The sequence below is a fragment of the Dasypus novemcinctus genome, chromosome 8 (genome assembly GCF_030445035.2).
Source record: "Dasypus novemcinctus isolate mDasNov1 chromosome 8, mDasNov1.1.hap2, whole genome shotgun sequence".
In the NCBI taxonomy this organism is placed as follows: domain Eukaryota; kingdom Metazoa; phylum Chordata; class Mammalia; order Cingulata; family Dasypodidae; genus Dasypus; species Dasypus novemcinctus.
The window spans coordinates 84,072,148-84,088,639 of record NC_080680.1 but is presented as its reverse complement, the minus strand read 5'-3'; the positions used below and the strand labels follow the sequence as shown (position 1 = coordinate 84,088,639).

The 16,492-nt window shown below is 37.8% G+C and overlaps 1 protein-coding gene across 4 annotated transcripts in view; it reads right to left on the bottom strand.

Moving 5' to 3' along the window:
• Window positions 1-16,492, bottom strand: part of TSC1 (TSC complex subunit 1) — a 60,219-nt gene that overhangs the window by 26,532 nt on the left and 17,195 nt on the right. For 3 of the 4 annotated variants that reach the window (XM_004475996.4, XM_004475997.5, XM_058302133.2), the window contains 6 exons: window positions 10,238-10,424; window positions 8,978-9,081; window positions 7,798-7,950; window positions 5,681-5,825; window positions 4,180-4,334; window positions 2,703-2,776 (listed from right to left, as the gene is read on the bottom strand). In XM_004475996.4, the coding sequence (XP_004476053.2) occupies window positions 2,703-2,776; window positions 4,180-4,334; window positions 5,681-5,825; window positions 7,798-7,950; window positions 8,978-9,081; window positions 10,238-10,343 (737 nt within the window). In that variant the 5' untranslated portion in view covers window positions 10,344-10,424. The remainder of the gene's footprint in view (window positions 1-2,702; window positions 2,777-4,179; window positions 4,335-5,680; window positions 5,826-7,797; window positions 7,951-8,977; window positions 9,082-10,237; window positions 10,425-16,492) is intronic. The other variant, XM_071216868.1, reaches the window with a different exon arrangement.

Here is a 16,492-nt window from a genome sequence, read left to right as displayed (position 1 = left end):
AATCGATTGGGCTCCTGTCTACCATATGGGAGGCCCTGTGTTCGCATCCCAGGGCCTCCTTGTGAAGGCAAGCTGGCCCGTGCCCTTGGAAAGCTGACCACCCATGCCCGTGGGGAGCTGACGGCCTGCACCCACAGTAGGCTGGTGCAGCAAGATGATGCAACAAAGGGAGACAAGCAGACACAGAAGAACGCACAGTGAGTGGACATAGCAGACAGCAAGCAAGCTGCAAGTGGGGTAAATAAATAAATAATAAATCTTTTTTAAAAAAATACAAGCAGATCCCCAAATGTTTTGGACTGAATTGTTTCCCTAACAAAAATACGTTCAAGGCCTAACCCCTAGTCCTGTGAATATGACCCTATTAGGAAATATGATCTGTAAAGATGTTATTAGTTAAATAAGGGCAAATTGGATTAGGATGACCCCTTAATCCAATATGACATTACTGATGTCCTTATAAAAAAGGAAATTTAGACACAGAAAGAGACAGAGAGGAGAACACTACGAATTGCCAGCAAATCGCTAGAAGCTAGAAGAGGCAAGAAACAGATTCTTCTCTATGGACTTTGAAGAAAGCGTGGACCTGGCAACCCCTTGATTTTGAACTTTTTACCTCCCGAAAGGTGAGACAAAAACTGCTCACCATTTAATCCACTCAGTGTGTGGTATTTTGTTATTGCAGCCTTAGAAAACCAAGATACCAAACATTTGAAGAAAGCCTTATAGATTTAAGAAAGAACAAAACAAACAGAAAAAAAAAAAAAAAGCTTAGAGAAGAAGATTATGCAGAGAAAAGAAAACTTAAAAAAAAAAGCAACTGTCATGAACAGCTCAAGGATGTGAGAAAATGCATCCATGAGACAAAAAAAAAGGGGCTACTATAAAAAAAAAAGGAACACTCAGAACAAAAAAGAACTTTTAGATAATAAAGGCATGATAAAAAATTTAATAAAGGAATTAGGAGCCAAAGATAAGGAAATTCTCCAGAAAGTAGAGCAAAAAAAAGGCAGGGGGCAAAAAAAAAGAGCTAAAGTAGAGAACCAGCCTGGGAGGTTCCATCTGAATACTAAGAGTTCTAGAAAGAAAGAGACAATGGAGGAATGGAGGAATGGAGGAAAGGAAATGAAAAACAAAATAAAGAAAACTTCCTAGAACTTAAGAGTTTTCATATTGAACAATACTGAGAATAGACTCCTAATAAAGTACATCACTAGGAAACTTCAGAATATAATGAGAACAATCTCCAAAAGGAAAAATACGGCAAATACTGATGATCAGAAATCAGAATGTCTTTGTATTTCAACAGCAGCAATTGAAGCAAGATGGTAATGGAACAATGCCTTCAGATTATTTTATGTGAATGACTCCAATCTAAAAATCTACATCTAGCCAAACAATTGCACACATTCTCAAAAAGCTACTAGAGGATGTATTCCATCAAGACAAGAGTACTCTAAGAAAGAAAACTTAAGATACAGAAAATGGAAGATCTTCCACAAAAGAGTGGCCAAGGGAAGTCCCAAGAGAAAAAGATGAAAACTGGGTACAGGCATAGAAGACAATCAGTTCAGGTCAGAACAGACATGTCAAGAGACAAACATGTTGCAGGCTATCACCAAGATAACTGCCACTTTTTAACCAGGGGACAGAATGTCCAGATGACCCTTGCCTAGATAACTTGTCTATACTTGGCTTGTCTTATGTGCTGATGAAGTTCCTACTTTCCCTTCCCTTCTCTCCCTGGAACAGCTAAGGACATTCACTCTATCCCCCAAAAGTATTCTGCTTTGACCTATTCCTGAGAGCTGGAAGCAGACCACAGTGAGCTCAGAAGCAGAAAACACAGAGCAGTATCCTCCTCTGACCACATTTTGGCAGCAAATCTAGTATCTGACCCTAGCTATGGCCTTTGCCAGATGCTCTAACTAGGTTAATTTAAGCTGACTGAGGTTCTGCTTGGTGGAGGCAGGGTTTGTGGAGAGGTGAGATTCATTGTAGAGGGATCAAGCAGTAGAGCAGCTTTTTCAGTTGGAAATAGCCAAATGTCAATATCTCACTTTTCCCAAAAAGATCCCCTTCTGCCTGAGGAGCATTGCCCAGGCTGCTAGCTAGAGAAAATTAAAAATAGGGGAGGGAGCTGAGCTTCTCACAGCTCAGTATGTAGAATTTACTTAATTCCCTCTTTTTCATTCTCAAATTCAGCTCTACCCTCCAACATACCTGTTATCCTAAAATCAGGAACCTCTCAGGTTCAGTTTCTCCAGAGGATAAACCTGGGAACTTCTGCAGGGGCTCCACTGAGAATGGCAGTCACCTGACTATGTACAATGGAGAAAGGGACCCGGGGAACCCAGTCACTCAATATGCAGACTTTCTACAATACATCTTTTCCTGCCTTGCACAGTAACTGGTACCACCAAGGTATAAGATTTTCTGTGATTCTGCAGGGCAGGCACTTAAACTGCAACTTCCTCCACTCTGCTAAGTTAGTTATTAGTTCTCCAACTGTTAGGAATATGCTTACTAATATGTCTAACACTATTTAATACTTTTTAATTACACTAGTCATTCAAAATGAATAAGTAGAATAACAACTGCAGTCCCAAATAATGTCTCAATAGGGAAATCTCCTAGGTCACATTTTCAACCATTCATGAGATTCTTTAAAATTCTGTCACTAAATAGCTTATATTCCATACCTCCGAGGGTCCAGTTCATGGTCCTTGGATCCAGTCACTAATTCTGGATGAATTCGCACATGCTCCATCATTGGCTAGAAAAGTTTGGGTTGAAAATTAGAAAAAGCTGAATTTCTGTGATATATTTATATGATACAATATTATTTAGCAATAAAAAGGAATGAAGTACTGATACATGCTAAAACATGGATGAACCTTAGAAACATGTTAGGTGAAAGAGGCCAGTTACAAAAGACCACATATTGCATGATACCATTTGTTTATCCATAGTCTGGAAATGTTCAGAATAGGAAAATCCAAACAGAAATAAAACAGATGGTTGCCTAGAGCTAGGGCATGGGAAGGTGGGATGGAGTACCTGAGGGGAAATAGGGAGGGCTTCTAATGGGTACAGGATTTCCTTTTGAATGTTCTAAAATCAGTTGCAGGCAAGCAGATTTGGCTCAATGGATAGCGTGTCCGCCTACCACATGGAAGGTCCAGCATTCAAACCCAGAGCCTCCTGACCCATGTGATGAGCTGGCCTATGCGCAGTGCTGATGCATGCAAGGAGTGCTGTGCCATGCAATGGTGTTCCCCGTGTACGGGAGCCCCATGCTCAAGGAGGGCACCCCGTAAGGAGAGCCACTCAGCGCGAAAAAAGCGCAGCACTGCACAGAGTGAGCTGATGCAGCAAGGTGACGCAACAGAAAAGAGACAGAGATTCCCAGGGCCGCTGACAAGAATATAAGCAGACACAGAAGAACACACAGCGAGTGGACACAGAAAGCAGACAACTGGGGGGGGGGGGAAGGGTTGGAGAGAAATAAATAAAAAATAAAATAAATTTGGTTGCAGTAAACTCTGTGGCTATACTAAAAGTCATTGAATGGTACACTTTATAAAGGTGAATTGCTGGGAAGCGGACTTGGCCCAGTGGTTAGGGTGTCCGTCTACCACATGGGAGGTCCGCGGTTCAAACCCCAGGCCCCCTTGACCCGTGTGGAGCTGGCCCATGTGCAGTGCTGATGCGCGCAAGGAATGCCCCCCCAAGCGGGGGTGTCCCCCGTGTAGGGGAGCCCCACGCACAAGAAGTGCGCCCCATAAGGAGAGCCACCCAGCACGAAAGAAAGTGCAGCCTGCCCAGGAATGGTGCCACACACACAGAGAGCTGACACAACAAGATGACACAACAGAAAAAAGACACCGATTTCCGTTCCACTGACAACAACAGAAGCGAACAAAGAACATGCAGCAAATAGGCACACAGAACAGACACCTAGGACGGGGGAATGGGAGAGAAAAAATTAAATAAATCTTTGAAAAAAAAAGAGTGAATTGTATATGGTGTGTAAATTATATCTCAATAAAGCTATTACCAAAAAAGTTTGAATTTCTTTTCAAAATTTTCCTGTCTACCACTTAATCTAAAAGGTTTTAAATGCAGCCTGTCTAAACAGTATGCTAACTATCAAACAAAGAAGCAATTTCAATTTACCTTGACCACTTCTTCAAAAGTCTCCAAGTTTTCCTTCATACTATAGTGAGAACGTAGAAAGGAGACAAAGTTGCAAGGATACATTCCATAAAGGCGATGAAAGAGAGCATAAACACTGGCATGGAGATGGACAAGATAAATTTCTGTCACATGGCCTAAAAAAGGAAACCATTTAGAGGAGACTTAGTTGGGCATTAGATTGCTGTGTGCAAAACAGACATTAATGCACAGCTGCCAGCTGACCTTTTATTTACGTATACTCCCACCTTGCTCCAAAGACAGTTAAAACAGTGTTTTTCTAAGGCACAAATCTGAACACACCAGACAATGCTATTTAAAAATCAATGGCTCCCTACAGCCTTTGGTATAAAATTCAAGTACTTAGTGTGACATGACACATAAGACTGATCTAATCTCTGCCTTCCTCTCCAACTCTTCCCCACAAAAGACCCCGAACATTCCCACAATACTAAACTATCTTCATGATAGTCATCCTTCCTAAAGTTGTACTGACACTTCTCCACTGCCCAATTAAGCAAGTTTCTTGAGGACAGGGGCTATGTTACTCAGCTCTCTACATATCTTCAATACTTGTCACTGTGCTCAGCATATAATATACATTTAAATATTTGAGAAATGAATTTCTGAGAACCTTTTAAAATCAGTATATAGTCTTAGCTATGCAGCTTTATAGCTACAGAATAAAAAAATTACCTAGAAATTAACTTAAAAGAGGCATTTATATTACGTAGCAGGAGAAACGGAAAATGTCATCTAGATCCAGTGAAACTTTAATGTCTATAGTATACATAAAAGCTCCTCTATAAAAAAGGACAAACCATTTTTTTCTCCCAAAGAAGATCCTGCTAAGAAAGCTGGCATCATATGGGCACAGGAAGCCACAGTATTCAGTTTCACAGGTCTTACACATTTCATCCTTCAATACGATTATTTCATGCTGGGATTAGCAAAAGATTCCAAATTTCACATGCTTATAGCTTCTGAATCACTTTGATACTACTGTGCTACCTGCTGATATGAAAAACAATCCCACTGCATTTGAAACTAGAATGCTAATTAGGACACTCTGTGTCTTCCCTCCTCCTTTAAGATATCCAATGAAGAGGCTCTCAGAACAAGAAGTTTGTGTTCTGTGACAAAAGACCAGCAGAATAAGACAAAAATGTTCAGCAAGTTTAGTCTTATACAGCTACAATCTAGATTGAAGTTGTTTTTCAGTTTACAGAAAGTCAGGAAGTTTTAAAGCCTACCACTCAATTTCTCTCTTTTAAACCAACAGAATAAAGAACAGTATCTCAATAGTCATGCATCTTTCATGCCTACAGTGGAGGCACCCAAGATATTTCCTTATATATATGGTGAAAACCTCCCATCTCAGCTATAAAATTCTAATGCCCTTTCCTAACAGCTCATGGCCTATTAATCAGTAATGAAAACATTCACTTAATAGGGCCTGACAGGTACATAGGGAGATCTTTACCTGGTTTCTTCAGGCACCATGATGAAAGACGGCCAAAAATATCAAAGAAGTCATGAAGATGCTGTTTCCCCGACTGCGGAATCATTGGTAACATGGTTATCAACACTAAAACTCCTGTTGTGAGGACTACAACATCGGTGTCAGTCTACAGAAGAAAATATCAATTAAGAAAAACATGTCAGACACAGCATTAGAATCAGCACTATATAGAACGTGAAGAGAATCTACATGAAGAAAGCACAAATTCTAAGTCCACTCACATACTCATTTCCCTATCCTTAAAGACTGTGAAGAGACAATACTGAAATAGACTCAAAAGAAAAACTACTAAGAACTAATTCAACTGTAGTGAGTCTATGAGGATCACTTACCTACACAAACTCATCCAGGTGATTTTAAACCTGACTTGGTGACTCTCAGGTCCTAAAGCCTTAGGGATGCCCTATTTATGGCACTTGGATAAAAGCATAAGAAACAGCTTTTTACCAGAACAAAGGAATGCTGCTCTATTTTCCTTTAATCAACTAAATCCTAAAATATTTCCTTTTGTTAAGTCAATTTTTAAAAAATTCTCTACAAAAGTGATAAGTAATTCACTATTTTTTAAAGGACTGCAACAACAAACATATTTTAAGAAGAAATTAGTACAGAACTAACAGGTCTCACCTTCACAGGAGTTTTGAGAGATGAGCAAATAAGAGAAGACAAGGTGACCCCAACCAAATATCAAGTCAAATAACTTTAGGCTAACTGAAGATACTTAATACCCAATGGATAATGAATCAACTCCAACTAGCTACAGCACCTCATCTGACCCATAATTAAATCATGGATTTTTGCCAAATAACTGAAAGTCAGATTTAAGAAACAAGATACTAATCAAAAGGCTACTGAAGCAGGTTAAGACATCCATTAATCCTATTATAAAAGAAAGCTATGAGCCTGGAAATAAAGTTTTTAAATAGATTTTTAGGTTTCATACTGAAAACCAAGCATTCTGTTATAGTAGAAATAGCTGGTAATATATTGGTAGTAGAATCTAGACTACATTACCAAGCAAATAATGCGTTCAAGCAAAAAGGACTAATCCCCAATTTAATTTATAATATAAAGTTCTAACTGAAGACCTGGGTAATATTAATTTTCCAGGCTTACTACCCTTTTGGAAAAGGTAAATGATCTACAATCTGAACTAAATGTTGTGCCTTAAAACCGGAGAATATTCTCATCAATCTACCCGTTTTAAAAAATTAAATTGTTAAAATTGTTCTTGCTTTCTCTCAACATAAAATGACATTTTTATGATGTTCTGCCAATGGGACTCCTTGAGACCCACCTCTAGGGATAAAAAAAACACATTTATCCTCGATGGCAGAGACAAAAATCAATTTGCTGGTATTACATCAGATGACTCCAAAGGTACTGCCATCCTGGAACAAATACTACTGGATATTTTCATGTCTCTGTGAGATACAGGCAGTTAATATTAACCACATTTTCTTATTTTTATATATAGAAAACAAGTCCAAGAACTAAAACAGATTAGGCAAATAGCCCTAATTACAGCAAGCCACTATCAAAACTAAGACCATAAAATTCTATTTAGGTTATAACTCCCTGTATAGAAAAAGGCACTATATTTAGTGCTAAAAATAGAATGCAACTCATTAGGTCTTATATCAACAAATAATTATAGCTCTGGCCAGACTATGTTCCTAAATCGTTAAAAGAGCCTTTAAGCCATTTTTTTCTATTAATCCAGCATACTTATTATCTAAAGGAGAATTCAGAAAGGAGAGTTCCTAAAAAAGAAATCAGCATATTCTTAACTGAGGAAAGACTAGACAGTGACGAAATAAGAGATGTGAAATAATATTTTGAACCAATCTAACAGTTTTATTATATTTGCTTGGACAAAAGTCATTAAACAAAGTGATACATTTGAGAGCTTACTAAGGACCAACTCTGGACCACATTACATTTAAGGAAAAAAACAAATGCTGAGATGTTTTTAAACTCTAAAATTTAAAATCCAGCTTGTTTGCTTGAAGTTGCTCCAAATTTCAGAAGCTATATTCATAAAATCAGTTTCATTGAAATCATTAAAAACATCCTACCTTGAGACATTTTAGTAAAGAAGGCAAAAGAGGTGCTTGAGAGAGCTTATGCTTCCAAGGTGGCTGCTGTCTTATTACATGTCCCAATAAAGAAAGGATGCGTAAACGAGTGGCGGCTTTGCCCACATATTCATTAATTTTGTCCAAGAGGTGCTGAAAATTTAAGAGAGCAAGGGAAATGCTTATATGAATGTATAAAATTAACACAAGATAGTAATCTAGTCCCTCTAGTCTTCCCTTTGATATAAAGCAAGAGTCAAGTAGGTAAAGAGATCAAATTCAAGATTTTTTTAAACCATATTAGCAAACAAAACACTTCTGAATTAGGCCTAATAGTTGGCAACCAGTTTTCAATCCCTCAAAAAGGACCCCCATAATACAGTCTGCAAGAGTGGTGAGTCACCTTCGTAGCCCCTCTTTCTGAAGTACAAATAAGACATAATAGCCACAGGTCCCAAGTATGTGGTATCTTGCTGAAGCTCTGAGGGGATTCTGCTGGAAACAGCCACTATGCATAGCAACCCAATCTATAGTATTTGGTCCCAAATATAAATCTGGTAGTTGAAGAAGTTAAAATTCAGCCCAAAGTAAAAAAACATACAAGATTAGTTGTAAAAGGTATACAGTGGCAAGGTCTTCAAATACTAGTGAAGCTGTGCTCATATACAAATTCAACGTACCAAAGTCTGCAATTTACAAAGCTTTCTTAGCTGTTCATCAAAAAGCAAAAAACAAAGGAGGCCTCCAAGTGTTTGTGCTGGGAAAGAGGACTGACTAGCCTCACTGCATTCATAAATTTCCCCTTATTGGAAAAACTCTAAAATCCTATTCAAAGAATAGGTTTAAAAGATGGCTACCTTGTCGATCAAACTGTCACATGATTTGTGGATCAAATTTGTCACATCATGATTAAATTATCATATTAGAATTAAAGGATTACCTTAAGCAACAAGACCCTGAGAAGCCTCTAAAATACATTTTATTTTGTAAACTTCTCAGGAAACATGGGTCCTGCAAATTATTTTTATTTCTAGTTGTGACAAGGGAACAATGTCATCTGTGGCATAAAGAAGTTGAAGGAATGAGCTCTGGACAAACAGTGCAGTAGATTTGTATAGAGGCTGTTATACTGCTCTAACTGTAGTTTAAATGCTCTACTATTATATATTTTAGCAGTTACCTTATCATGTGGCTCTTGCAATGTAGTCAGGATGTGCAATACTGGCTGAGAATTGGTTTCCAGGTAATAATCCACCAAGGTGTTTACTAGCATAGAACCTCGGTCTAAAAAAAAGAGAAGGGTAGTTTATATTTATTTCCTATATCATTCTAAATTTACCTAAAATATTTTGTCATAAAATCCACAAAATGTTTCTTTTTATGCTACCCAGATACATTTAACATTGTATTTTGTCCTCCTTAAATTTATTTAGGTTTAGCAATAGAATAATTCCAAACTTATTTGCCTATTATCTATAAAAGCATATGAAATGCTCTTTTATATTTTTTTATTGCTTTTTTAACTACAAAAACTAATCCATGTCTACTGTTAAAATTTAGACTATATAAAAAGTATATAATATAAAAGTGAAAGTCTCCCTCACCACCTGCCTCCCATACCACTCTTCAGAGTTAAAGACCCTTCAGTTTGACTGTTTTCTTCCAAACTTTTTCCAACTTACTACACCTAAACACAAACACATTATGTATTGTAATACATATGTATTGTATTACATTATGTATTGTAGACATCTTCGCAAGTCAGTACATCTGACTGATATCCCAGGGTGCCATTGTATAGCTATACATACTTAATTTAGTCATTTGCCTATTGAAAAATATTTGGGTTTTTCCACTTTTTCACTATATTTCATTCAAAACTATAATAAAGCAGATTCTTTTAAGCGGGCCAAATGGGGCATGGTTTTCGATTGTGATAAGATATTCCAAAATGGCTGAACACCAATTTATTTTCATGCCAGCAGTGACCATTTCTACTATCAATGTATGATTTTTGCCAACCTAATAAGCAAAAAAAAAAAAAAAGTACTGTTTAAATTTGTATTTTTCTGATGAAAGAAGAGTTAAGTATTTTCATATTTAAAACCACAAATATTATTTACAGATAACATGATATAGATCTGGGATGTGCTTTAACATATTCAGTGTGTATACAAGGCAGAAAGGATAAATAGAACAAGAAACATTTAAGCTGGGTTCATAGAGTTTATTACGAATCTTTACTTCTACATGTGTATATACTTGATTATTTCCATAATTAAAAATTTTAAACATACACATATAGACATACACCAATGTATGCTCTTCTTTGGTTTTAAAAACTCTCTTTAGAAGATTAAAACTAAGCAGAACTCTATTCACCTCTAGCTCAGTATCTTCCAATTAGCAGATAAGCGAAAAATGTTATTATTTTGCTTACCAGAATTGAGGTTCTCTTTAAAGACAGCTGTTATATCATCTGGCACACCGAGCATGGAGGAATCAAGCATTGAGAGGAGCTCGCCGATGTTTGCTTGTTGGGCCATTATCTTACATGAATGTGCTTATGCCAGGTCCAGTATGTGTGTTAAAGATGCCAAAGGTTCTTCATTGGTGCCGCTACCAGACTGGGGAAAAAAAAAAGACTAAGAAAATGATAAAATGTTTTTCCCTACCAAAAAAAATACCTGTAAGACAAACTAAAGAATGTGTTAAATGCAGTGAAAGATTGGCCAGAACTTTACTGATAAAAGAAACTGGGATGTGTGAATAATTCTATCATTGACAAATTTATGAAGATGAGTTCTATGGAATAAAACAGTCAGAGAAAAACCTGAAAACCGGCCACCAGTCCTAACTGACCATTAAAACAACTTAATAACAGGACCAAACCTGAGTTTTATTCCTACTTCTGATTCTACCTTGGGTTTTGGGTAAAACTATGTTTGTTTCAAATCATTAATCTGAGATGATGAACTGTTTTTAAGCTAAAAGAACTAAAAGCAGACCATTTTCTTCTCAACTGTTCCATCAACACCTAAAAGATTAGTATAGCTAGTAGGTCAGAAGTCTATAAGTCTAATTCCTAATTTGAACCAGGAATCATTTCTCTAATTTTAGAGTACATTCCTCATCCTAGACATCTATTTCACACCCAAATATCACTGGTAGTCATGGACATTGACCAGCAGGGCAAACCATGCACCCTTCAAAAACATATCTCTTTATGGCAGTGAAACAGCTGCCTTCTCTCTATAAACAAAAACAGCTCAGTTCCCAAGTGTCACTACAGACATTTATAAGTATTTCTCCTCACTTTGGTTTCTGAAGCTGTTTTTTTAAAAAAACAAGTAATAACAGTTACTATTAGACAGACACTGAGCACATTTTACAAACATCATCACATGTAATTCTCACACTATCATGGTGTGATTGATAATATTGTACCATTTGCCTAGGGTCACACAGCTGGCAAGAAACAAAACAGGGGGGAGGGATGGTAGAGGGGATTTGATATATGAACTCAGCTGTACTTGACTTCAAAGCTCCATGCCCTTAAATCTGACATTAAGCTACCTTATGGTTTTGATCCTCAGGGCAATTCTGTGAGAATCAAATATGAAGGTATTATCCTTATTTTACAAATGAGAACACAGAAACTAAAAAGGGTAAATGACTGTGCCAATTCACATGGTATGGAAGAATTTAGGTGGTTTGACTCCCAGGTCAATGACTATGTATGTCATTTCCAGCCACATAAAAATATATCTTCATTTGCTTTTCTTTGAGTAGGCTAACATAGTAGTTCTCAAATTTTAAGTGTATATGAAATCCACCTTCAATACTTGTCAAACACAATTTCCTGGGCCCATGCCAGAATTGAATTTTAGGCTCAGGAATCTATTTTTTAACAAGTACCCCAGGTGATTCTTACACAGGTAACATACAAACCCTGTTTGAGAAACACTATGATTAAGAAAAATGCAGCTAAAGAGTTAAATTCCGCCTGCAAGGATGTCAAATTTAAATTAGCAATGACCCCAGAAACCTCTGGGTATTAACATGCCATATCTTGTTTAATTACAACCTGGTAACATTCAATGATTTAGCTCTTGGTGAATCACATTGATCAGTCAGAAAAACCTATTAAAATGTCTAAATGAATTCTTGATATCAAATCATGATGTAGAAAGTTGTGGCACATAGCTATAAATATAAACCTTACAAGTAAATCACAAAGGAAGTCTATTTCAAAGAGCTCAGAAATGTGAGACTATAACTGATTAAGATTCTGCTGTAAAAGTTCAGAAACGAAAACATAAACAATTTTCACTTCATTGTGAGTTGAATTAAATTAAACATATAAATGAAGATAATGCCACCCTGTCAAGATTTATTGCTCATTAAGAAGATTAAATAAGTTGATGTGGGAGGGGTGGGGTGGGGGTATATGGGAACCTCATATTTTTTTAATGTAACATTTAAAAGAAAATAAAGAAAAAAGATTAAATAAATGTATTTTAAGCAGTTAACACAGTTATCTATAACAAATAAACATTTAACATATTACACAGAATACTAGTAAAGAACCCTTTCTAAATGAATTTTGATAGCACATTTATCTAAGTACTCCCCATATTCATTTCTACTTCAGATAAATCACAATGATTCTCAATTAGTGATAATGAATGCAGTTTATGGACTAGAAAGTGTTTTATCACACAGTTTGGTTTTGTTCCAATAAAACTGTTACTTACCTAGTCTCAATCCAGGGAGACTTTTGAGTTGGTCTTTTGTGTATTCAGAAGACAATGTTATCAGTTTTGGACCCGTAAGTGCAGTCAGCCCCAGAGCACAGTGACATGAGCTAAATTCTAAACAAAGATGGCACCTATCCAGTCAACCTGGTGATAGTCAGGGCTGACTAGCTTGGGCTACCTAGCTTTTTTTTCAGTTTCTAAATTTAATTTCAGTATAAAAGTCTGGTTTCTGGAGCTGCTCTTTCTAAAAGCTTTAAAGAAGGTAAGAATAGCACTAAAATATTTTTGGCAATAAGCTTTTCTTTTTGGTTCTAAAATTCTTTTCAATCATGTTTTTAATCCCCAGAAAAAAACATAAATCGTGTACTACATGTGAGATTCTTTGTATAAGTTACCCAAGATCAAGTGTTTTTGATAGTCTAAAAAGCCCCCAATGAGAGTAAAATCATAAGCTTTTGGAAATCAGTTCCAAGACCATAATATTTCTCCTTTTTAAATTCACTCAAATATTTCCTGAGGGTCTACTAAGTACAGGGTGCTAAGTAGCAAATGCAATGAAGAATTAAATGTGATCTAATAGAAAAAATGGACATGGTCCAGTGGGTACATAAAGGAGGGACGTGACCAGCTTGACCTGGACTCAGTGATGACGGGGGTAGTAGGTGAGATGTACAAGTGTTAAACACACTTTACAGCCTATGGAACACTGGCTGGGAAAAGTAACATAAAGGTTAGTACCATACAGGACAACAGATCTTACAATGATAAAAGGCAAAATGTCAAAAAAAATCTTTTTTTAACATTTATTCACTTTTTATTATCCCAAATTTTTAAATTTTATTTTTTCAATTTTTAAAAATTTTCTTATTTTTAAAACTATTTCATTTTCTTATTAATTGTATTTGGCTATTTTATTGGCTTTATTTTGAGGTTTTGGATCACAGAAGGGTTACAACTGTGGCAAGTGAGGACCATTTTTGTGTAGTATCAGCAGATATATGGGAGGAGGTTCACCTGGTCATACATACAAGGTACATAAATGTGTTTGAATATTCATGGGGCATTGTCACAGTGGGTGGAGATACACACAATAACCGAAAGAATATTGAATTCCCATCCTGGCGAGCTCTGCCACGTTCTGATGGACAGCAGGTATTCCCCAAGTACAGAGGCAAGGGCTAGTGAAAGAGGATGGTCCATTGATGGGCCCTTGATATTGATGACTGTGCTTATGAACCTTCACTCTTGAAATTGAAGCTTATCATAGTATTATAGGATGCTTAAGTGTTACCTCCTCGGAGGTGCAAATGTGGCCTCTCTCTAAGCCGAACTCAGCATATCCCCAGTGTGGGATATGACTTCTAGGGATGAGCCTCCTTGGTACCATGGGATTACTACCAAGCAACAATTAGCAATGCAACTGGAAAAAGACCTTGACCAAAAGAGGGAAAATGTAAAGACAAATGAGTTTATATGGCTAAGTGAGTTGGGAGGTTATTCCAAAGGTTACGCTTATGCATGTCTCAGTGGGATCTCAGTGACTGCCAAATCAGACACTACCCCAAATAGCAGGGCTTCTGAGGATTCTGGAGACACCCAGGAACTATGGTCAGGGCAGATAGCTCATGAGTTTGGTGCCTTGCCACTGGGCCCTACTTTAGGGTGTGTGCTCTCCAGTGTGACAATTGGACTCAGTTGTGGTTTCCCTACACATGGCTCTTTAGTCCCTTCTATTTGAGCCTATAGTTGGTGCTGGAGTTGGTAGGTCTACATCCAAGAGACTTGAGTCTTTGGACTGACTATGTGCCAGCTGGGCCCTGAGCCTCAATAGAGTTGTAACACCTACCCTCCAGTTCATTGGACTCACCCAGGACAACTAACAAGGAGGTGATGATGGACAACCAATATACCAAGGAACCGAGAAAGCCAACAACTGCAAGCAATAGAGTCCCATCCATCGGCCACACGGGACTAAAGCCACCTTTCAAATAGAGGTGGAGTGGGCATCACCATCCCAGAATCCTCAGGATTGGGGAATGAACTATAGGCTAGTGTGGACTTACTGGTATTCTACTATAAACTTATTGTGATTCTAGCAAGGGAAGAACTTAAATCACTGATGTGGAGGCAGTGGCCACTGGAATTTCTGCAGTCAGGGAGAGTTGAACTCGTAGGCGCTTTGTTGAAAGTTACATCTCCTATCTGTGATCTGCGAGGGGCACAATCTCTCCAGTTAACACACCTATAATTGTTAGAAACCAAATCTATAAAATATGAACGTGCCTATGAGTGTGTATTTCTGTCTAGGAACAAAACTTCAATTAATAAATCTGGGGAAGCAGACTTGGCCCAGTGGTTAGGGCATCTGTCTACCATATGGGAGGTCCGCGGTTCAAACCCCAGGCCTCCTTGACCCGTGTGGAACTGGCCCACGCGCAATGCTGATGAGCACAAGGAGTGCCCTGCCACGCAGGGCTGTCCCCGTGTAGGGGAGCCCCACGCACAAGGAGTGCGCCCCGTAAGGAGACATGCCCAGCGCAAAAGAAAAGTGCAGCCTATCCAGGAATGGCGCCGCACACACAGAGAGCTGACACCACAAGATGACGCAACAAAAAGAAACAGATTCCCATGCCACTGACAACAACAGAAGGGGACAAAGAACATGCAGCAAACAGACACAGAGAACAGACAACTGTGGGGGGGGGAAGGGGAGAGAAAGCAATAAATCTTTAAAAAAATAAATAAATAAATAAATAAATCTGTTAAAACATTAAAAAAAAATAGTACCAGAGGAACACTGAAAAATCCACTTAAAGCCACAAGTCTTTAAGTTGGACATCACCTTTTGGAACAAACTGAGTACAGAAAAGAGAATACAGGAGAAACCCAAAAAACGTTCCTAAGTTACTACATTTATGTATCCCATGTGCCAAAGCAACATTACATTCAGTTTAATATCTTACTGGCTGCATGCCATGGTACAGTGTAATAGCACCAAGCATTTTAGGGAGCCATGACTTGAATTCTCAACACCCGCTTCTCACCTCAAAACCTATGGCTCTGCCAATCTTCTAGATCTCAGGGGAAAAAAAGGCACTACCATCAGCCTGCTAAGTCAACCCATCAGCAAACACAATTCATTTCATCTCTCCTCTGCTATCATCTTAGTCTAGGCCCACATCTTTCCTTTACTACTTTTCTGGCTTGCATTCCTGCTCCAATACAACGCTCTTGCCACCAACTACCACAACAGACTTTTAAATATGAAAATCAGAATCTATCATTCTTCTGTTTAAAATCATCCAATGGCTTCCAATGGAGCAATTAAGAGCCAAATTCATGACAGTAATCTATACAATTCCACATGATCTGGCCAGTTATTCATTCCCCTACCTCTAATCTCATACTGTTTCACCTCGCCATTTCTCTACCCTAAGTCTCACTTTTCTCAAACATGAAAACTGGTTTATGTTCAAGACCTTTGTACTTGCTGGTCCTACTATACATGGAATGCTCTTCTACCAGATCCTTGCATAAGTGACAGTTTCTCTTTCAGGTCCCTTTTCAAAATGATGCCATCTCTGAAAGGCTGCCCCTGACCACCTAAAGCAGCAGGGATCTTTTGAATAAGATACTTTCTTATTCAGAAGGACCCCTAGACCAAGCTAAAATTCTGTTTGCTATCAAACAGAATACCATGACTGATCTCAACAAGCATAGTAAGTAGGGATTTAGTGAAGTTTGGTTTCAGTCTCTGTTCTTGGCCAAAATCTAATATTGGGCTTTGCCCTTGGTCTTTAGAAGGTTAAAATATTGAATAGGAAAAAAAAAAAGTTGCATAGTCAACTGTCTACCTCAGTGGTCTATCTGGAATCCTTGAAGGTGGCTGTGTGATCAATAACTATATGGTCATGTAGTTACTGTTATATCTTACC